The sequence below is a fragment of the Octodon degus genome, unplaced genomic scaffold, assembly GCF_000260255.1.
Source record: "Octodon degus isolate 3935 unplaced genomic scaffold, OctDeg1.0 scaffold00034, whole genome shotgun sequence".
In the NCBI taxonomy this organism is placed as follows: Eukaryota; Metazoa; Chordata; class Mammalia; order Rodentia; family Octodontidae; genus Octodon; species Octodon degus.
In genome coordinates this window covers 6,069,057-6,093,220 of record NW_004524610.1, presented here as the reverse complement: position 1 = coordinate 6,093,220, position 24,164 = coordinate 6,069,057, and the positions used below count along the sequence as shown (strand labels likewise).

Below are 24,164 nucleotides of genomic sequence, written 5' to 3'. Positions count from 1 at the left end.
TTGAGCCTGGCAGAGCCTCCTGAGGGGTGGAGGGAGAGAGAGGACAGATGTGGTGGGAGTGCTGGGGATGACTTTGAGTGATTGTGGAGAAAAGTGCTCTGGAAATGAGAGCGGCGACCACGGCACTTTGTGAATGACTGAAAACCATTGCACTGTGCAGTTGAAATGGATGAACAGTGTGGTTTGGCTTAAGAATACATGAAGCAGGGCCAGCCAAATAGCACAGTAGATTAAAGTACCTGCAAGCAGGCACAGGAGCCAAGGGTTTGATCCCCGGGCATGCAGTGCTGGCCCTGACCCCAGGGCACACTGAGCTGTTGATTGAGACTGGGCGTGGTGGCATGCGTCTGTAATCCCAGCACTTGGGAGGCTGTAAACAAAAGAATCACTGTGAGTCTGATCTAGTAGTGAGACCCTGAACACCCTGTAAATCCTTCCCTAAAAAAACAGAAAAATAATTTTAGAAAGAATATATGGGGCCGGGGAGATGGCTCAGTGGAATAAGTGCTTCCCTGGCAAGTGCAAAGGCCTGAGTTCAATCCACTGTTCCACCAAAAAAAAAAAAAAAAAAAAGAAGAATATATGAAGCAATAAAACTAAACATGTAATTTCTGTCCCATTAAAACAAATTGTCCAAAATGTCAATAATATGTCTAAGTCATTATCAAAGTGAGAGCCATAGCAACCAAAAAAGGTGATTCTAAAAGTAGGGAATTCTGTACACTGAGAGGCAAGCAAGGGACACAAGGAGGAAGAGTGAAGAATGAACAGTGGCTCACGGCTGAAAATATAAATTGGTGAGATGTGAACTAAGCCAACATCACTGCCACAATGACCAAGACTATTGGACATCCACTGACATCTCCTCACCAGAACTACCAGACCTGGAAACCGAGCTCCAGCAAGCTCGAGTGAACACGGTGGGCAGGTATTTGGCTCGGCTTCCCTTTTGCTGTTCACTTAATCACGGTAAAGTCAGTAAGCCTCAGTGACTCGCAGTTCTTACACCTGTACAGTAAAGACGCTGGATACCCTGATGTCCAGGTCCTTCCCGTCTATGACGTTTTGACTCTTTGATGAAATCATCTTGTCACGTATTGGTAGTTCTATCAAGAGCTTCATCTGGACTAGAGCTTTGTACCTCAAATCACGGCCCATGGCTGAGCAGCATTTGCCTGTGGCGGCTATTTAGCAGTCCAAGGTCCATCTAGACTAAGTGACTCTGAGTCTGCATTTCAAGAAGATCCCGTGGCAACTTGCTCGCACAGGAAAATGTGAGAAACATGAGCCTGGACAGCAGTTTGCACTTCCCTTGTGGTTCTGCAGTGACCTGAGAGCTTTGTTTAAATTGCAGATCCCTGAAGGTTCCCTCATCCCAACAGACTAACGAGGTTGGGCTGCAGCCCAGGGACACACTTGAAAGTCTCTGCACATGACACTGGAGCACAGCGCATCGATCTTGTCTGGAATATCATCAGATGGAACACACATATGAACACAGCCCACCCTCGCACATATCGGATTACCTACTAGGACGCCGTCATCTGTAACCACTTCCCCTTGTCCAGTTTATGCGCACCTGGGAAATGGTATATGTGTTATAAGTGGAGAGAATAAAACCCAAGTAGGAAATGGCTTACCTGGAGAGTATCCAGCCTAGGGCAAAAATGAGATTAGGGAGAAGATATCTTCATATACTTAGTTGGAAAAGTTTTTGTAGGAATCGATAGTAAACAAAGATGAGACTTATTTTCCTGGAAGGGTGAACTTCTCTTTTCATGTAATGAAACATAATAAATAAAACTCCAAATTATTATACATTTATAAAAGTAAACATCCCTGTAGGAAATTCTCAATATTTGCCTATCCGTACATCTGGAACAAGTGCCCATTTAACTGCAAACAACATCTGCCACGAAGAGGAGAAAATTATCCATTTATACTTCCTGTTTACCCTTTACCAGAGAATATTTCCATCAATATTACAAAAAAAGTATCAAAAAATACAGAAACCTACACAAAATTTTGTATGTTTATGTAAAATACGGAGTTCAGTAAAATATGCTCAATTAGAACTACTTAGCTACCACATAGATAACTACATTTGTGCAATAGTTTGTCCTAATTAATCTTTTGTGTTCTAGTAACAATTGGCAAAATCTTATAAATAATATTTATTACATTCAAATGAATAATTTAAATTTTAATATTAGAATTGAGAAAAACTATGCAATGGCATTTTGTATTGTTGGATCCTTTGAGACATCTAAAGAAAGCAATGATAAAAGGCATTCTTTGCAACTTACAATCCTCATAATGATTTAATAAACAGAGTTGTCATTCTGCATGGAGATAGTTGCCTTGGTGATGGGGACTGTCCTTTTAACTTCATGAGTCTGTCACTTAAAACTCCTTAATTGATCATATTTTGAATTTATGAACTGTGTGATTGATAGATGACTTTGTGTGCTTTAAACTGACCGTGAATATCTTAGACAATATTATAAAGCACTCAACAATAAGCTTTATTATGACTGTAAGTAAACAAGCTCTGTCTAAGCAAAAACATGCATAACATAACAAAACACCTTCAAAACACCTAGGAGCAGAGAAGCTCAGCTCTAGGGATTATTTCATTTGATCCATTTGTGCTGAATTTGACCTCATTTATTGCTGTTACAACCCTCAGTGTTCTCGTTTCTCTGGTGCCCATGGCTTTCAGCCCAAGTTCCATACAGAAGCAAACTAAGAGGATCTCGGAGAAATGTGTTGGCCCCGTGAGGACCTGTGATACTGTGGCAGACAGCTCGGATGGCTGGGGCTTCACAGCATTAAGTGGGCTAAAGAGGAAGAATGCTGGCCGAGACAGTGAATCTTCACCTCCAGCTTGCCAGTTTTCTCTCACTCAAGTGTGTGCTTCTACAAGGGCCGTGGTGCACCCAAGGCAAACCAGGAAATTCCTTATTATACCCAAAAATTGCACCTTATGGCCCCCACATGGTTGCTAAGATCTATATTTGTCATTTTAGATGTCTCTTATAAACATATTGACCAAAAGCTCAAATTTTATAATTTCTACATAAAATACCACATGCCATGCTGGCCCTGTCCTCGGGTGGGCTGAGCCAGCGACCCAGTCCAGGTGTGGTGGTGCACGCCTATAATCCCAGTGCTGAGGAGGCTGAAAACAGGAGGATCACTAGGAGTCTGAGCTGTGTAGGAAGACCCTGCACAATATACTTGCTTACATACGTACATACATACATACCCCACATACAGGGACAAATATTATTGGACAGAAGAGCAAATGGAAATCACTATAATGATCGAATCCATATTGGAGATGCAGAAGGACTGCTAGCAGAAGCAAACCTGGGGATAAAAGGGAGAGTTGTTGATTCTTTCTTTAAACTGGACAAAATAAAACACTGAAATCTAAAATCTTGTCTCCAATATTCTCTGTTGAAATGAACATCATATTTGATTATCAACATTTTATTATATGTATAACACTCTTATAGTTTACATATTTTTATAAACACCAATGAATAGCTTTGGAGTATTATAAGGCACAGTATTCAAAAATACGTTTACTGTCTTTAAATTTATTTGTCATTTTGGTGTTTTAGAAGCAATATTAATAAGATCGATGTAGCACCAAAAGCTTTTGAATAAGTGTTGCATTTTATAAATACATTTCAGATATGTTATTTATTTCTGTAAGTAGAAAACTCTGCAAGAGTTTGTGGAATAGTAAAACTCTCCATGGCATTTGAAGCTGATAGTAGAAATATTTGGAAATATAACATTTAACTTTTTCAAAAATCATTTTACTATGTTGTTGAACTGTTTCTGAGAATTGTATCATCTAGAAGAGATAAAATATAATCTATCTCCACATTCTGTAATACACATAAGTTTTTTTATGAATTTAGGATAGAGTGTACAGGGTGCACAGGGTCTCACTATGTAGATCGGACTCGGAGTGATTCTCCTGCTTTCGGCCTCCCAAGCGCTGGGATTACAAGCATGCACCACCGCCCCTAGTCTCAGTTGCCACCTCAGCATGTCCGGGGGTGGTGGGGCCAGCATGGCATGCAGGGAATCGAACCCCAGCTGCTGTGCTCTGCTGAAGCAGGCACTTTAGTCCAGTGGATTATCTGGCCAGCCCTCACATAAGCATTTTTCATGTGGTGGATATTTATCAAGCAGTTATGTTGTATATTCTGTCAAGCACTGACAATTTCATGTAGAGCAAAACAAATGATTCTTGCAATTATCACTCTGGTATTTAGTGACAAGGAATGACCACACTGCTGCTGCTGGTACTGCGCTTTCCCATAATGCTTAGCTGCTGTCAGGAGCTGCTCTAAATCTTAGACACTTTCTCTTATTTGGACCCTCATGTAAACATCTGTGGCTTGTACTGTTTTGAGCCTTATCTGGTAGATAAAGAAAGGAAGTTCTCAAAGCTACTAAAAGGGGATTCAGATTGAAAATGGGCAGGTTAACTTAAGTACCAGTTTAAGATATATTTTCATGGTTGACAGAAATGAAAATACTTTTTTATAGATCTTTTAATAGATTATCCACATGTTCAAGTGAAAATTCATGATATCTTTCCAGTGAAAATTTTATTACTGATTTATGGCATTGTTCATAACATTATTAAAATAGTCATTTAAAGATCATTAAATTCAAAAATAATGAGTAATCTAAAAGATAAGCCACTTTTATTTATTCCCAGCACCATAATGCGTTAGTACGCCTGCACCTCCACTTCCTAGCAACCCACGGCTCATACACTGTTTGATGTACTTTAGAAAATCAGAGTAATTGAGGATGGTGCATTTCATTTTCTGCATTGAATAACAAATTATGGAAGTTAGAGCCTGAGTTCTTTGAGTTATTTAAGTGGAGGAAAATTGCACATGCGTTGAAAGCCTAGCGCATGAGGCTCCCTGGGAGCTGCAGGAGTTTGCCTTTGGAGCAGGAGATGAGTAAGATTCTCAGATGAGACACTGCCTGTGTTATTTCTCATTGTTGCCTGTCCTCTTTACAAGTAGATGGAAAATTGTTAGGTGGAAGCCAAGAGGACTAAAAGAAAAGGGAAATACCACCTGCATTGTCTTTTTTCTTAAGCACTGAGGGGCTTTTGGTACCATTTAGGACCCAGGAGAATGTTTCCAGCAGTCGCGTTCACTGTGACCAGCAGGGTGGTCAAGGACTCCTTCCAGGGGACCCTCCACTGCCTCTTACCAAGCAGGGACAACTGTCATTCTTTTTTCCTGTTATTTTTTCCTTTCTCTAATTCTCAAAATTCAAATCAAACTCATCCTTTAAAACTTATAAAAAAGTTTCACATCTGTACTCAAAGACCCTGTCCTTTGTCCTTTGAAGTCACAAAGTCTTCAGGTTCAGAGTGTTCAGTTTAGAAAATGGCTTAGGACTCCAACTGACATCTGCTGCTGAGACTTAACACCTTTTCTGCGGCATTTGGCTTTCACCCAGTTCTACATCACACATATCTGGAGGTAAATAATGACTCCCGTGACCTTCTTTTGTACTCAAATTTGGTTCAGGTTTAAAGAAAGTGTTCCTTATAAAGTGGCATGAAGCTAAATTCAGCTTTACGCCTTTGTAGACCATTGCATGCACAGTTCTTGTGGAAATTCTTGAATATGCTAGTATTCATACTTTAGGAAATTTTATTCTTTGAAGTGTTTTAAAAACCATAGGACAACACATTTCTGTCTTTAATGACTTCAATCTTTTGAGTTTAATTTACCAAAAATACAACAGGTTCTCGGCTGGAAAGGCAATTGAAGGTAACAAATCAGGATCCTGTATGCGAGAAGAAAGATCTTGCTGAAGTTTAAATCGGTAACACGCTGCTCCTGGGCTGGGCAGGAACACAGTGGTCATCCTCCCCTGACGCAGTGTGAGCAGGCACCGTTGGCAAGGAGCAGAGCCCTTGCAGGGCCGTTCTGAGCCAGGGTAGCCACAGGTAGGGACCCAAAAAAGGTGTGATGCAGCCACAAAGCATGTGGATGCATTCAATTTCTCCTTACCTTTGAATCATAAATGTCTTGGCCCTCTGTAAGCAAAGAACTGTAGATGTCCCTTTGCTAGTTTTGCTGTGTTTGCCCAGAGCTGTCTCTCCAGAAATACTGATGAAGCTAAAGTTAAGAGTTTAATTGATGATGTTCCTGAAATAAATAAGCGAATGGAAACAAAAACAAACAAAGCTGCTAGGCACTGTACCGTTGCTTCCATCTGCTGAAGCTGAGGCAATTTCACTGAGCATCTCTTTTGAGTCTGCGACTAAATTGAAAGAAACCTTACTAGTGGGTATTTGCTTAGCCAAGCTGCAGAGTCAGGAAAGCTAAACCAGGGCTTCACTCTGGAGCACTCTCTGGTTCCAAGGCTGGGTTCTCTCTATCACAGACCACAAAATAAAATTTTCTGAAATACATTGCCATCTTTGTAGATTAATTCTCCTTCAGACTTTCTTTAGCTTTTTGCTTAGGTAAAACATGAGATGTATCAACCAACCCACAAGTATTTACCTTCTGTTGTGTAAATCCAAACAGATGCCGAGAATGCCTTTGGTCCCTGTCTTTTCCATTTAGTGTACATTTCTTTGCTTATCAATTTATTTATGTACTTTATTAGTGCATGTGTGTAACACGTAATGCTTACTTTCCTTATGGGGAGTTAGCACGTGTGTGTAACACAGCATAATTCCTTCTTAAATCCCTGTCTCCTGCCCTCCCTCTCCACACTACCCAGGCCTCCCTCCGAGGCACCTTTGTAGCACATACTGCTCACATTCCTGGGTGGAGCTGGCACGTGCACAACATGCATCTCAATTCTTTTTTCATTCCAGTTTCATGCCCCGCTGTATCTCTTGATCCCCACAGTAACTGCCTAGAAAACTTACTAACACAGATTAATTACACTTAATAACGAGCTCGTTGTGATACTTTCTCACGTGCACACAGCATGCACGGCTCACACCCAGTCACTCTTTCTAGCCCCATCCACCCTTCCCAATCTCGGGTGAGGCCTATTCTACTGTGCAGGTTGCTATCTTTTAGTCTCCACATATGGTAAAGAATATGTAGTGCTCTCTTTCTGGATCTTGGTTTATTTCACTTTATACAATGTCCTCAAGGTTCGTGAGCTTTGCTGAAAGTGGTAGGACCCCATTTATAGCTGCATGATAATTCGTTGCATATATACACATGCTTTCTTTATCCATTCACTCATTAATTGACTCCGAGGTTATCTCAAAAATCTGGAATAAAAAACAACACTCAACGACAGTGATAAGCCCTTACCAGTGTTCTAGATCTCAGCTATTTTCAGACTAACTTCTGTATTTTCCTGCGGGATGGACCCACACTCACTTCTTGTCTGCTTCAATTCAGCCCCCCACTTCCTTCAAGAGGATAGGGATCTGTGTGTAGAGGCAGAGGAGCCGGAGTAGGTTGTGCGCCTGCTGCCGCCTTCTGAGCTCTGCTGCACATTTTCCCTGTTCGTTAGGAACTGGAGTGTAGATCAGAGGTCGGCAGGGACTGACTTCTCTCTCGCCACCATCTGCCCAAGTTCCCCAAAACCTAAGTTAGCCTGGGAGGCTCTGGCAACGTCCTGCACCCAGATGGCTTCCAGCACCGAGTCTTGCAGAAGAGTCTACATCCCACCTGGTCCCCCATATGATTTCTGGGACTCCTCCTTTGCTCTTCTGAGTGGCCAGCGGGTGTCTGTGGAAGCCACACAGTACTCTATACGCACACCTGTTCCTAAGGGAAGCACACTAAAAAGTAAAACAGAAAATATAAAATTAATTTTAATCATATTCGATCCAGCATGTCAGTATAAACTCAAATGAAAAAGTACAACATCATGAGACAAGGAAGCCCCATTTTCATGTTAAAATCCCACTTTGGAGCCCAGGCATGCTCCACGACTGGGCAAGATTGCGTCTCTCATTAGCAAATAAAAACAGACTGGGAAGAGCGCCGTGAGAAGGCCTTGGCCTCACTCTCTGGTACCAGGAAATCAAAACCAAAACGAAACAACAAACTGTCTGTATTTCTGGGCGTTTGTCTGTGTGAGTATGGACACCATGAAGCAAGTTTGAACCCAGGAGACTGCGGTCGGGACGGGGAGATGACATGGGCCAAAGCTTTCTGCCCTGGAAGGAATTTTTTTCTCTTTCTCTCAGGCTTATTTTTAAGGCATCCTGGGGAAACAGATAAACCTAACCAATTATCAGGAATTACCTGTTCACTAAAAGTCAACTGATGGTTTTTATTATGTCTGCAGAGTACTTTAAGTAACTTCCAGATTGCTGTTCCTTTGAATGATTTAGGATATTAGCCCAGCCAAGCTATAACACCATCATAATCAATATAGCCAAATAATATAATTTAAAATTTTATCGATTATAATTTACTAAAGACTCGCTTTTTAATACAAAATTAAGGCTTCCTAATAGCAACGCTTCATACTCTTGTGCATTCTTTAGACACGCACTGTACATCAGTCGGGAACACCCCGTAGCTCATGCTTACGATGCCTGGTGTGCAATGGCCGCTCCATTGGATAGCACAGGTGTAGCCAAGGCAAAGGGCTACTAGGTGGCAGGTTGGTGGTGGCGCAAGCCTACAGAGGTGAACGTCAGCCAGGATTCCCATTGTCCTGCGGGGGCTCTGAGCAATGTTTGAAGACATTGTCATGCCTGAAGGTGGTTACAGGGACTGCTGATGTCTCGCAGGAGGAGGAGTTGCTGCTCCGCACCCTAGAGTGCAGAGAAGCACACCCCACCCCCTCACAGTGATTCGCCCGAAACAACAGGGCCACAACACCAAAGTGAGATGCTCTGCTCTAGATAGAATTTGTAGACGTTAATGAAAGTGATAAACAAGATGGTGTGAGGGCTGGAAGACAAGAGTGTGCGCACCCTTCTGAGAGCTTTCCTGGGACCTTAGAGCGCTGACTCGGAGCTGTGCCCGCGCTCCACGTCTCAGCTGCTTCTTTCTGGCCACATGAAGTCCAGGACGGGATGAGGGAGAACAGAAAGATGGTGCTAATAGTGACAGGAGGAACTGGTGGCAGCACTTGTGGAGAGGAAATCTTCACGGGGTGGGCTTCCTCCTTCGCAGGAAAATAAAAGTCAGCATCTGTCTTTTTTGAAGTTATTTAGGGTTTTCCTGTAATTGGTCTTGATTTAGTAGACTTCTGGAAAAGTTACAGAAATGCAAATGCACATTTACGAGTGGAGAGTTTTAAAAATGTGTACAGTGATTACTGCCATCTCAGACCATCTGTGGAATAAAGTTGTGATAGATAAATAAGTAAACATCAGTCACATTTTTCTAAGAAAAACCATGATATTTAAGATTAAGTCACTTTCCAGAGGTAGTAATCATATTTGTAAACTTTAATCTCAAATTTACTTCTATATAAATGAACTGTAAATTCAGAATTAACTTTGTTTTCTAAGACTTGGTTATACATGTGTGTTAAAGATGGCAGAAAATTGACTATATTTGTTAGAAACCTGATATCTGGAAGAAATGTACAACTGGCTGATTTAGGAGCATGTGGCATATCTGTTTGAAGCAATTATTGGTTAAATGCAACGCTAACTGCTGATTATAAACACAGCTTTGAGTCAATACCTCTGAGATATATTTCCTATTAGGTAGCGGTTGCAGTTCATTTCACAAATTCTTAATTTAATATGTAAAAACTAAATCTTCATAAATCTAAATGACATTCGTATTGAAAACTCTTAATTCATATTGAGAGTAATTGAAATAAAACATAATTATAGTTTGTGAATCAATTTTAGCATAGAAAGCGGTGAGAACATGGCTCTGTCTATGTAAGCTTTTAAACTTTTCCAGGTAACTGATTTTCAGTTTTTCCCTCATTTCAGTGCATAAGTGATTTGGATGGAGAACTAAGCACGGAGGCTTTTCTTTTGTACATCGACCTGCTTGTTATATAGACAATTTTGTACTTGATAACGTTGTAAAGTACAGGTCACTGTTAAGATTTAAATTTTAGAGTTTTGCAAAAAGGTTTTAAATTCTACATTTTATCTTTCCTTAGAAATACACAAAGAGAAAACTGAAAAGCAGGAAAAGCCTGAAAGGAAAATACAAACTAAAGGTAAATGCTTAACTTTATGTTTATTTTTGCTATGATATAAGTTTTTATATGCAGGAAAGAAAATTTACTATTAAACTGCTTCTGTTTCTTTTGAGATTTTGTCATTATTTAACTTTAAATAAATTTATTCAGTACATTCAGTCCTCGGCTAATTTTAAGGAATAAATGTATGAGTAATATTTGATCACTGAAATCAAAGTACCTTCAGAATGTATGACAGTGTTTATTTACAATTAATGTTTTGTGCTGCGTAGCACCACCCATATATTTTTGACTTACAATGCAAATGTTTCTTTTTTAAATAAGTTACTGTGACAAGCCACAGTTCAGCTTTTTCAACCCAAATATCCATGCCCTGGGACTCCTTCATGACCTTTGTGCAGAAGCTCCTGCAGAGTCAGTGTATTACCTCACTGAGGAATGTCACAGCCCCACAGCTCTGGCACCCAGCCTCCAGGCTGGATGGACGGTGACAACATGGTGATTAATATCCCACCCAGCTGAGCAGAATCCAGGCCTGCAGCCTTGCAGCCCAAGCATTTTAATAATGGCCGGCATTGCCTCGTGGATCTGACAGGCATCACTTTCTGTAGGTGACCCCTGTAGTCATAAAACTTTAAAGAACTTAGAGGAAGCACTGTCAGCCACAAGGACACGTTCTGGTGTGTGCCTGGCTTTTCCCAATGCTCAATTATTGGGTTGAGCCAGGGCCAAAACTTAAATCTCAGACTCAACCTTTGTGTGATACAGGGAGAAAATGAAACACTTTACCTACCGTAAAAATTAAGTGTTGTTCAATATTTGCCATGTAAAGATTGAAGTAATGCAAAATCACCTGTAGTAAACATCACAGCTGTAAAGCAAAGCTCCCATAATGAAAGTTCTAGATAATTCTAAATTAAACTACCGTGTGCTTCTGTATTACAGTGCAATGTCATTGTTTTAAAATATATTTCATGTTCTTCCTTTTATAAGACGAAATCATTCTCAGATGCTGCCTTCAATCCTAATGTTTGAACTTGCTCCACACTGGGCAGTCAGACCTTGCACAATCAGGACTCTGAAGCTCTCCGGAGTGAAGCTGATTTACGTTTGCACTTGGGAAGCTAGTGTCTTCTTACTGTTCCTTTGCTTTTTTCCTCTGAAGACCTTTGGTCAGGGATATTGGACATAGTCTTGGGCAGGGAGGGATCAAGTAACTGTGACTGAATAGGCGGTATTTGCTGGAGTGTAAGCAGATGCTCAACGGCTTGCATGCTTGAGGCTCTGCTTTCTACCTCACAGACCTTCCTGTCAATCTAATCATGCTACTCTGGAATGCGTGCTGTGATGCAGGCGATGCCACTTTCATTTGGGACCAGCCCCTTGCTCAAGCTCCTGCTATGGAAACTTCCAGCAGTGGGTTTATCAAGCTACCAAGTTTTTCATCATTAATACCAGAAATTTGGCTGAAGTTTGAAATAAATTTCTCAGAGTCTAGGCTGGAAATTAGTTACCTAAATACATTTAAAGTAGACCAAATAAACTTGGAAAAACTGAGTATTTCCCCAAAAAGAGGCAGTAAGGCTTCAACTATTTGACATTAATTTGAGCATCAGAGACATTTTATTATTTTTCCCAAAATCTTTTATGTGAAGAACAGCATACATTAATTTTATTTATTAGCTTCTTTATACACACTCTAGATACAATAGCATTTGATCTTTGTTACTAAATATTTTAGTAACAATACATGTAACTTTGTAACTATTCACATAGGAGATAAATGTTCTGCATACCGCATTCCAGGTCTGTCATGGTTTATATGATGGATACTTAAGAATTTAATGTGACACTAAAGCAGTTTGAATTCTTATAAGAAAAGATGCAATATCTCCTATGCAGTATTCTCATAATAATATGAATATTGTTGATTGCAGACCAGCCAGCAAATATTTTAACCTAAAAATATTCATTATGCTAAAGTCAGAGTACTTTGTGCAAAGAAAAAAAATGGTGACCACAGAAATTAGATGATATCTCTCTTTTTTCATTTTCAGAATATTCATATGGTGTTTGTATTAGAAGAGAGAGAGAGGGAGAGAGACAGATGAAACAGAGAGAGAGAGAGAGAGAGAGAGAGAGAGAGAGAGAGAGAGAGAGTGCTACAGAGAGAAAAGTGGCAGGGCCAAAGCACAGCCTTCAAAGCATGCTTGCAGTGAGCCATGTCCTCCAGGTAGGCCCCACCTTTTTCTACCCATCATCTCCTAATGGCCTGCTGAGCCAGAACACAGCAGTGGATGAAGCCATTGACAAGGTTAGAGCGCTCATTGTCCAATTGCCTACCACCTCAGAGCAATATGACATCAGGGACAGATCCTTCGACACATGAGCTTTGAGAGACTCAAGCTATAACATCTCAGATAACACAGATTTCCAAAACAATTGCAATCAATAGACTAATCAATGCATTTTTAAAGTGTCAAATAATATCTGACTCTTTGTAACAGAAAGTTAGGTAATTTTTAGAGTCATCCACTTTAAGTGATTTAAATTCAGCATCTTAAGCTAACTTTTATTTCTACTTTGCCCCTCTGTTTATTTTGTTTGATGTTTTTCATTAGGGAAGAATATAGCAATTTCATGGAGCTAAATTAAGCCTTTTAATTCATAACTTCATAATAAATACGAAATATAGCTTCAAGTATATGCTCTGACATGTTTGTTAAGGCTTACCTTTGAACTAAATTAACCTTATATTTGCCACATGCAAGTGGAGGAACTCATTTTGTAAATCTAAAAAGAATACTATATGTACTTGTGAGCTTGTATTGAACTTGTGTAGCATAGACTAGAGCACTACACTTACTCAGGAAGAGCATGACTGCGGCATATCTTTGCCTGAATTACCAAACATTATTCACCCAGTTGTTACTCCTATAAATGACCTTGGTGAACAAGCATCATGAGGTGCCACAGTGCCGTGGCTGAGGGTCCTGAGCACGACACCCTTGTATGATTTGGAAGGAAAAATGCAGATTTCATAGCAGGATTATGGTTACTAATGAAAGCCTCTACAGGTCAAAATAGTCTTGCAGAATATATCTACATTTAAAGCCTAATTTTTATAATATACTTTTAAACTGTAAGAACTCATGAATGTCCAGATGGAAATGAATGAAGCAACCTTGAGCCTGTACCCCATGGTGTTGCAGCAGAGTGGGTGTCTGCTGAAGACATAGAGCCACAGGTTGAGTGACAAGAAAAGTGCACCAGTCTCCTCGTGCAGTCAACAAGCTGTGTGTCCTTTAAAGGTATCCACAACGCTGCCCATAAAAATCCAAAATGAAAGGCTACATACAGATTCTCCCTGAAGAACGTGGGGGCCAGTAAACAGAAGTTGCCAGTCATCAGCGTTAAAAAAATTCCTGACCCACAGTAAAAATTCAAATAATCTTACCTGATAAGTAAACTAAGAGAAAAAATATATAACTTTGCCAAAGAAGAATAATATTATTCTCTCTTAATTTTAGAAAGGGCTTGAATTAACCAACCTAAGCTAGACTCCCAGCCTAGGAACTCTGGTCTGAATGACGTCGTGCAAGCAGGTTATTCGTACTTGGCCTGCGTTCCCTCATACGTAAAACGGGAATGATTAAGGAATTGTCATATGGTCTAGTTCCTGAAACACATATCAGAAATTTTAAAAATCTTTCTGGGTTAATTATGGACAGTACTACCAGCTAATGATAAAAATCCTCTTACTGCTTAGATAAATGACAGTTTCTTACAGGTTTCTTGATTGAATTATACTTTCTCTACATTGTTTAATACCACTTGTTATTGATCTAAACATAGGCTGGAGGAATTTATCATGTTTCACCCCGAGACCTGGTAATAAGCCATTACACTAACTATACCGCCATGTTCCCCCATATTTATGCCTCTGTTGTCAAACCATAGATACACCAGTGTTTGTCCATGATGAAACTGCTGGCCTTAATCTTTCATTTCTAATCTTTCACTTAATAATAGAGCAAACGAGGATAGCATATCATAGACAGAGAGACAGACAGACAGACAGACAGACAGACAGACAGACAGACAGATACTTTGTAGATATTTAAAGCTGGCAATACTCTTTCCTGCGCCCAGTGATTTCTTTATTGTCTAAAAAAGAAAGCTGCTGAGCCAAGTGTTAGCCTCAGTCCCCTCTAATTTGATAACAGGCAGCTTCCCCAGCATATTCTATATCTAATGCTTTTCTCTGTGAGAATGTATGACCGCTCCAGGGTCTAGTGTTTGTCTCTGAAACTCTGTGTGTAGGACCTTGATACATGGGGGTGAGCTTTCTAGTCTTCTCACACCTGCCATATTTACCAGTTCCGGGCACAACTTCTCCCCTGCCACGTGGCAGGGCTCCAAGTGGCCTGCTGAGAGCTCCCCCATACCTTAGCCTCCAGAGCCAGTGTGCGTCTCTGTCTCCTCTGTACCATTTCTGTACATAACAAAACTGAGATGTGATGGGGCCAAAGAGGAAAGTGATCGATGATGTAGAGTGTGCCTAAGGAGAGTCACATGGAGAGAAAACACTCTCTCAGGCTTTCACAGAGAGCACATTGGCCAAGCAATGGCCATGACTCATCCACATGCTGACGCTGACAAAGGGTCTACAATCTGAGGTACAGGATCTCAGGATAAATCCTGAGGGGATTTCATTGACCTTATCAGATTCAAAAGCTACAACTCTTGTTGTATAGGTCCTGCTTTACCTTGGTCTTAACCAGCCAGCAGAAAAGTATAAAAACGAAATATGAGAAGTAAAGCCATGCTGTTATGTTGAGCTGTGGGAGACTCAGGTTAACAATTTCTGACATTGCCATTTAAGCAGAAGACCCAATGCTATTATGGGCTACTGGACTCTTTTAGAATATTTTGCTGAGTTTACACACCTATAATATTCAAATAATGGAACTTAACCAAAAAAGGGGATACAGATGAATGTCCATTATATCTGTGTATTCAAAGTGGTTAGGATAGATATATAGTTACGCTCTCTTAATGAATAGAATGATTTGTTCTAATGGTGTTTCTAAATAGGATCTCAAGTCCACATCTTGTACAACAATTAACCACTAGGAAGAATGTATGCAGTGTGTTAATTATTGAAACTGTCCTACCGATTTGATTTGAAACTGTGTCATTGCTATTTGTTTATCAATAAAATTATGGCAAAAACAAACTGAGACGTAATATGACATACTTATCACTATGGCTTGACATAGGCATATTAGTCATAGGTGTATTGGTTTCCTAAAGCTGCTATAACAAAATATCACAAATTGGTATGCTTTTTAAAAACAAAACAAAAGCAGGGGTTTATTTTCTCTTGGAATAGTTCTAGAGGCCAGACATCTACAATCAACAGCACTAGGCCAAAGTCAGGGAGTCAGTGGCTTGTGGCTGCTTCGCCCTGACCTTTGCCTACGTGCTCCTCCTGCCCTGCACTCCTCCAAGTTGAGCTCTCCTCACCATGAGGACATGTGTGATTGTATTTAGGGCCACCTGGAATCCAAGCTAACCCCTCTCTCAAGGTTAATCTTTTTGACTTAATCTTAATCTTTTTGCAAAATATTTATTTTACATCTAAAGGAAGACCAGCGCATTTGGGGAACTGGCATGAATGTATTTTAAGGGGCTGTTACTAGCCTCCCTCTGACCACACAATAGGTAAAGGCACAAAACTTATCGCAACATCATCACCAACGTTTTTGTATTTCTTCAGACATAAGCCCAGCAAAAGTCAGGTGTAGTTATTTTTGTTCGAGGGCTTAAAAAAAATGGTACATATTACAGGTTTTATTTGAGGGACAAGGTGCACTTAGAATAACTCTATTCTGTTTTGTACTTTCTTAGGAATCCAGGGGGCTTTTTGTCTGATCCCACTCTGTTTTTCTAACTATCACACGTGAGGAGCTGTGTCCACTGGAAGTTGGACAGACTGTGTAGGTGGCTAAACAAATGTCATGGTTCCTTCAGGACAGTAGAGTACAAACCAGTCTTTAATATTCATGGTGCACCTATAACTTGAGTCAAAATCTTGATAATGTCTTGAACATTTTCAGTATTTCTTAATGGGCTAATTTCTTTATATTTCATTTAAAGGATTCATTAATTTAGGACCCATTTTTTATTTATTTTAGGTATTTGAAATGGCAAAAGATGTAGAATGTAAAAGATCTCTGGATTTTGCTAGTACAACTCTTATCTAATTTAGCACAGGTAGCTGAGAGATTTATGCATTGTATTCAAATACCATTTTAACATCTATCACCTAAAATGTCTTCTTCTTTATTCTTTGTTGTAATCATTAACATCACCATTGACCACGCTAGTCAAGCTAAGAACCTGGGAGCCATCACTGGCAGAGGTGGTAGCTGGCTTTCATTCTATCCTTTAGATTCCTCTGTCTGTCTTTCACAAAACAAATCATGTGCAGACTCCATCTGCAGCCATCATATTTGGAAAAGGAGGGCCGGATTTGACCCCCGCGCTCCTGATGGCTCAAGCGGGTAACCAGAGAGGCACGCTGCCAGCTACACTCGCGGGTTAGACTCCAAGCACGTCACAGCGGGGCTTTCACTGGCCAGCAGGATGCTAGGTGGACATGCCCTGGGAAGCCTTTGGGTAGGGCCTGCACCCCACTTGGCACATCCTGGGCCCATCTCTCTGTGAGCTCTGACTCAGTGTTTACCTGCCTGCTTTCTCTATGAGTGCAGTCATGTTACGGTTCCTACCACTGCCCTCTCATTCTTCTGCAGTGCCGTAGCCTTGCTCTTTGTAGCCTCTTGTTCTATTCTGGCGTCACTATCTTCACCATCACCCCTGCCTCTCCTCAGTCTCACAGCCATTTTAACCATTGCTTTGGGCCTCATTCTCTCTCTCTCTCTCTCTCTCTCTCTCTCTCTCTCTCTCTCTCTTTTTTTTTTCAGAACCAGGGATTGAACTCAGGCCCTTGTGCTTGCCAGGGAAGCACTTATTCCACTGAGCCATCACCCTGGCCCCGGGCCTCATTCTCTTGCATTAGCCCATGAACAAACACGTCCTAAGGCTTAGCTCTTTAAGCCCTCTGGCTGGTGCCTGGGTCCTCAGAGGCCAAGCTATACTTTTTGCCTGTTACATGAGCTCCTCCTCATATAATCCCTGATGACATTAAAAGACAAACATGCATTGTTGTGAATTTGGCCAACTGCTTAAGTCCACACACACATACTGATTCAGCATTAGTTGGACCATCCTAATATCAGATTTACTTGATCAGAGTTTGCTAGCATAACAAACTTCTGTAATGTGTAATCTGAAATGATCCCATTAAAAATTTTTCTCATACAGATCAAAATTGTACAGGTTAATATGAACAGATTAGAAAATGCAAAAAAAGAAAATAGGAAAATCCCACAACTAATTATCAGGATAAAAATAGCAATTTATTTTTAATTTTCCTTTGGTTATTTCTTCCATGTGTTTCGTACATATTGTCTTATTTCTTCTTCAATGACATATTTCATTCTTTTGAAATAATATTTAGATTTCTATTTATTAAATACACCAGTTTCCTCCTACAGAACACAGATCTTTTACAAATGGGAAAGGGGCCAGGAGACGACAGATGGGTAAGGCAGGCAAGGCGAAGGGGAAGAGGAATTAGGAGGCGTTAGGCACACGCACCATCCTTCCAAGATGAATGTGATTGTTACGTATTATGAACGCGGACTAAAAAAAGTACAGATTGAAAAAGATAAGAATTCAGCTGTAAACAAGGACTAGGAGAGGATCCTTCCAAGAAAGAAGAGCCCAGGGGTGGGCAAGACAGGGAGGTCCCAACAGCTGCATTCACTGGGCTTCTGGAATTTGGCAGAAGCTCGGACCCCGGGAGCTGAGGGAAGCCCACAGCAAAAACGCTCGCTGCCAGCTGGCCCGTGGCCCACGCTGGAGGGTGCACAGAATGGGGGTGTTCTTGCTCTGGTGGAGAAAGGGACTGCTCCTGCTTTCTGACAGTAAGTGGAAGAACTGCCCTTCGCCAGTAAGTGGTGTTACTAACTTACCCATAGCATCTACTTTCTGCCAAACTCGATGCCTTCCCTGTTGTTGCCTTTTCACTCACTTACTCCCTGTGTGCAATAAGAGGACATCAGGCGTGTTAGGTTAGGGACCAGGCCAGCAGCATCGCTGCAGCACACTCCTTCAGGACACCCCGCTGCACTCTCGCTGGGCTCCTTCTGAGGTCCTGGAGGTTGGGGCTCTGACATATCAGCTGTTGTCACCGTTTTGAGGAACAGGTGACACAATTCAGCCTGCAAAATTTCGTGTGCTTAAAGCTGGGCCTGTTTTTGAAAGGGCAGTCTCTGAACAGGGCTCTTCAACTGCCTTGAATGCTTCATATTTGTGGGAAGCAGTTGAAGGGCTGGAATCATGAGCAGACACGGGACTTGGCTGGCATTAATTCTCGGAAGCGAAGAGGACAGGATACTAAACTGTCTCTAAATTTGTCTGAGCCTTTTATCAAAATGCCCTTAAAACCTTCAAATTCTACAGGCTTTTGTTTCTGTCTCCTCTCAGCAGTACCCAGCTGACTGCCAAAAGTGCAGTACAGGCACGCATTTCCCTTTCCATGAAGGATAAACCTACAAAAGAAGAATAAAAGTGAAACACTTGCGGTGTTGCCTTCACAGTGGCTGTTGATTGGTAAAGAGGTGATTGGGGTTCCTTCTATGGTTTTGAAACCCCAGGGGAAGGTGGATTGCCCATACAAGCACATTAGATTTGAGAACAAAACCAATATTTTAGAAATGAAAACATCTATATTGTAATTTAAAGCATATATGTCAGATGAGATTTTAGCTTTGGATCCTTTGTTAAATTTTCAATGCAATATAGAAGTAAGATAATTTTAGTATAACACAGTGTACACATTCTTAAGAGTAGAATTTGGGTTATAAGCCTGGAAACTCCAGTCAGCACTTGGGGGTTCATAAGAGCTTAAATTTATTTACTGCTCATCAATTGGGAAAGGTAGTATCCTATGAAAGTAAGTCCTTTAACGATTTGGATTTTTGAGCTAAAAGCAGAGAGACAAAGCAAGGGCTGACCAACTGGTCCTGCTCTTTGGTGTCTGGAGCGTGGTCAGCCAATGAGAACTGCAGAGTCCCAGGTGCCATGACCTGTGATTGCTTCTAGAAAAGATGCTGAGGTCAAAGCCAGAGCACAGAGCTTAGCTGGACGAGCACTGGGGCCGAGGCACGGGGAGCGGAGAGGTGCACGTCGGGGCCGAGCAGAGCTGAAGTTGTGGTCAGGGAAAGGTCAGATCCCAGACACTCCAGCAGCAGCCGGTCCAGGCCGAGCTGCAGGGCCATTCCAGCTGGCACGCTCCATTTGTTTTCCATTATCAACACACCAAAGGGGCTTTTGTTTCTTATAAATAAAGATGACAAACAAATTAAGCTCTAGCAGGTGCAAGGAGTTTATTCTGCCCTGAGCTAAAATTGTCTTGGCCACAACAGAACTTGCCACCCAAGGCTAGTGACCAGGCGGTGCTCTTTCCCAAGGCTCCAAGGTTAGAGCTGCACAAGTGAGTGAAGTGGCAGGAGCAGATCACTTTTATTTTGTGGTGATTATCAGAGCCGTTACAGACAGCTGCATGGCTGTGATGAAAGTCACCTCAAACTTGGGGTTGGAGCAGTCTTGGCAAAGTCTGATAACTCCGTCCAAGCAGCTCTAGCAGCGTCGGCCGCTGCTAACAGCTCCCAAGCGCCCAGGGTCCAGCTGTTTCCCTGAGTTTGAGTTTGAAGGTGCAGTGAAATTCCAGCATGCGACACTGTGTCTATAAATCAAACTTCCACCAGAGGAAGCAGATCTGTCCCCTGGGTAATGGGAGAGAGAGTTAATATGCTAATTTGAGTCTGAAGGCAGGCCTCTTGTTCTTTTGATTTTCATATTATTTCTCCCATTTATGCCTGTGCACACGTCAATCTGAAAATCCTTCAGTGGAATGGACAACCAGATGTCTGAGGTCGGGCCTGGGGGTGGGGGGCTCCATCCTGCACAGAGGCAGAGTGCAGATTAGATGTTCCCTGAGGGCGCTTTTCAGTCCGGGCTCTGAAAACGTGGCTTATCTCACAAAAACTTGGTTCCCCCTAGAGAAACTTTAAAAGAGGCTTTGTTTTTGCCAAGAATTTCTTTTGGTTTTCAGCTTAATTAATAATGATCCAAAGAAATGAAGCTATTTACAGTCTGTGCAAATGCTGATTTCCTCCACTTATTTTGAAAGTTAAAGTGAACTTAGTGGCTCAGAAGCATCTAAACGAACCACTAACTGCGCAAAGATAATGTCTAGATGTTCTCCGGAGTTTCTCCTCTCCTGTTTACCTCTAAGTTTAACAAACTATAAACTACTTGAAATAACTGGAAGTAAGCAGGGCCATATATAATATATGATATATAACATATATAATGTATAATATATAATCAAAAGAGATAAAGAAGAGAATTTCACTAGAAAAGGAAACCGTTCTTACAATATTTTAGGATTTCACTTATTAAACATTAAGATTAGGGTTCCACTGTGTGGCGTGTGTCATACAATGAGCCATGGGTGCAGCAGTGACTTAGCCTGCGTACCCCCTAAAGCTTCCTCTGGTGAGGAGGCGGACCTATGAGCAACTGCGGTAGGCTTTAGCTTCTAAAATAGCCATGCACACTGCACGAGTGCTGTGTCAGACTTGCCGGTCAAAGACAGCTTCGCAGAGCGGGAGGCAAGTGCCCCCAGATGGAGCAGGCCCCGGACCAGGAGGAGGGAAGTACAGAAGTGTGTGTAGGAGGGAACCTAAGGAGGAAGAGGCAGACAAGTAGCAAGGCAAAGGCATCGCAGGGCGCACTTTGTGCCCGCAGAGCCACAAGCACGCTGTTACCACTGGGGCGCACACATTTCTAGGAGAGATTCCTGACGTGTGAGATGGGGTTGGTAAGCAGCTGTCCGGTGGCTGGAGTAATAAAGCAGTGTGGGATCTGACACATCACCTGCTGTGTGGCACAGAGCAAGCTAGCGATGAAGAAGTCACTAGCAGTCATAACAGGTGGATAATGCAAACAAACTTGTGTTAGAAAGAGTGCCGTTTAACCCATCTAAATCTAAAGATTCAGGAGACAGCAGGACACTGTAGTGACACAAGTGACAGCTGGCTTCTAGGCCACACACCGCTCACGCTCTCTGGGATGACCTTGTGCCTTTGTCCGTTTCACTTCCTGGCCACTAAATTCTTTGCTTTGCTCACAGCCTTCAGTGCCCCTTCTCCCCAGGCCCTTCCCCAAAGCCCCAGGAGAGCCAGCTCCCAGCTCACCCGCGACAGCCCGCCGTCCTCTTCTCCGCCTGGTGCTCACACTGCCTGCACCTGGCTACCCATCACCTCTTAGCTTGTCTGTTGCCCCATGACAGCGCTGATGCTTGTCGTGTCCAGTACAGTCACTAGCACACAGTAGGCCTTCGTTCTGAACTTTTGAGTAAAGAGCTGTAGGTTAGGAAATATAATATTAAATAAAAGAAAAAGAGAAAGAGGAAGAACGCTTAAAAACTAAGACTGAATTCAGAAAAGTTCTTCTCTCTAGAATTTATAAAGAACTAAAAACATTAGGGCACAAAATTGCAAGACCCAATCCAGAAATGGGTATCGGAGATGAACAAAAACTTCTTAGAGGATGAAATTAGAGAAGCAAACAAATATATGAAAAAATGTTCCACATCACTAGCCATCCATGAAATGCAAATTAAAGTAACACTGAGATACCATCTCACCCCAGAAAGAATGGCTATCATAAAAAAATCAACCAACAGCAAATGTTGGAGAGGCTGTGGGGAAAAGGGAACCCTTCTCTACTGCTGGTGGGAATGTAGACTGGTGCAACCATTATGGAAATCAGTGTGGAGACTCCTTAAAACCTAGGACTGAACATTCCATTCAAACCAATTATCCCCCTACTGGGAATTTTCCCAGAGGAACTGAAAATGCCATATCATAGTGGTATATATGCACCTATGTTTATAACAGCACAATTTGTGATAGCTAAGTCTTGGGAACAACCAAGATGCCCATCACCTGAGGAATGGATGAAAAAGATGTGGTATTTTTATACAGTGGGATAATACTCAGCTATAAAGAATGATCAAATCGAAGCCTTTATACTTAAATGGATGCCACTCAAAGATATATTCATAAGTGAAATAAACCAGACCCACATATGTAAATATCATATAGTCTCCCTAGTGTAAGAACTGAAAAGAAGAAATAAAAATAGAAAGGTAGAAGAAAATTAAAAAAGAAACCTAGAACTTAAGAATTAGACAAAGAAGAGAGGGCAAGGACAAAAGCTAGGAAACATGACAGGGGCAAAGCCATACATTTATATGCACAAGATGGTTAAGGCAATGATCCTGAGAATCTTCAACAGGTTTTTGAAACCAGCAGTTAATTGGAAGGCTTCTCACTCTAACTATATAAACTGATACCTGTGAACTAAACAACTGTACTGAAGATAGTGATGTGTAATACTAGGGTCATGCTTGGAATGCCTGTCATTCTGGTCTTCTAAATTCATACTGCTTATCATGTTCTACCAATTACTGCCATACTGTCTCACAAGTAAATGTTTGTTTAAAAAAATAAAGGTAATAAATGAAAACAAGAGACAAGAAAAAAAATCATAGGACTGTCCTACAATGCTGTATATGGTTAGATTTCTAAATTTCTGTGTAAAAATATCTAATTGTTTATTCCTATTTTTAAATTTTTTTATTTTTTTCTTCATATTCTGTAGGGACTTAAACTTTAACATATCAATACTTGATGGAAAATACCTGTTCCATGTTATGTGTAAGATATTTGATATTCAAACAGATAGTAATGTTAAGCTTAACTGCCTATGTTGTAGGGTAATAATAATAAGCTTCTCTTCTGGAAGGTTAACAACCTAAATTTGCAGACCAAAAATTATAGAAAAAGATGGGCTACAAGGACATCCAACGTTTTGGCCCTAGCCTTTCAAAGTCAGTGAAGACTCAGGACATAGGAGAACCTGGACTTTAACATCATGTGACTCAGTTGTGCCCCAAATTTTCTGATCAAGGAGATGATGGGGCCACAGAGGAAAGTGATCAATAATGTAGAGTGTGCCTAAGGAGAGTCACATGGAGAGAAAAACATTCAGGCTTTCAGAGAAAGCAAATTGGTCAAGCAATGGCCGTGACTCATCCACAGGTCTGACACTGATAAAGGATCTACAAACTGCAGTACAGAGTTTCAGGATAAATCCTGAGGGGATTTGACTGACCTTGTCAGATACAAAAGTTACATTTCTTGTTATATAGATCTTGCTTTATTTTGGTCTTAACCATCTAGCAGAAAAGTATAAAAGTGAAGTATAAAAAGTAAAGCCGTATTAAAATGCTGAGCTGTAAAAGGCTCAAGTCAACAACTTCTGACATTGTCAGTCCTACGGATAACTCACTACTATTATGGACTATTGGACTATATTGGAATATTTTGCTGAATTCATGCACCTACAATATTTAAATGACAATGGAATACCCTTCCCTGACAGAACTAAACATAGAAGGGGGTACAAATGAAGGATCATTTTGTATCAGTATATGCAAAATAGTTAGGATAGATATACAGCTACTTTCTCTTAATTCAATGAATAGAAAGATTTGTTCTAATAGTGTTTGTGGACAGGATATCATGTGTGCATCTTGTACTATGAATAACCACTAAGAAGGCAACAATATGCAGTGTATTAATTGTTGAAAGTGTTCTACTCATTGGTTTTGAAACTGTCTCATTGCTATTTGTTTCTCAATAAAATTACCAAAAGAAGAAGAAGAAGAAGAAGAAGAAGAAGAAGAAGAAGAAGAAGAAGAAGAAGAAGAAGAAGAAGAAGAAGAAGAAGAA

The 24,164-nt window shown here is 41.0% G+C and overlaps 1 protein-coding gene across 1 annotated transcript in view; it reads left to right on the top strand.

Annotated features, from left to right (window-relative positions):
• LOC101570928 (triadin) overlaps positions 1–24,164 on the top strand; it is a 161,728-nt gene that overhangs the window by 85,156 nt on the left and 52,408 nt on the right. Inside the window, exon 5 of the mRNA XM_023714216.1 lies at positions 10,126–10,185. Coding sequence (XP_023569984.1) covers positions 10,126–10,185 — 60 coding nt within the window. The remainder of the gene's footprint in view (positions 1–10,125; positions 10,186–24,164) is intronic.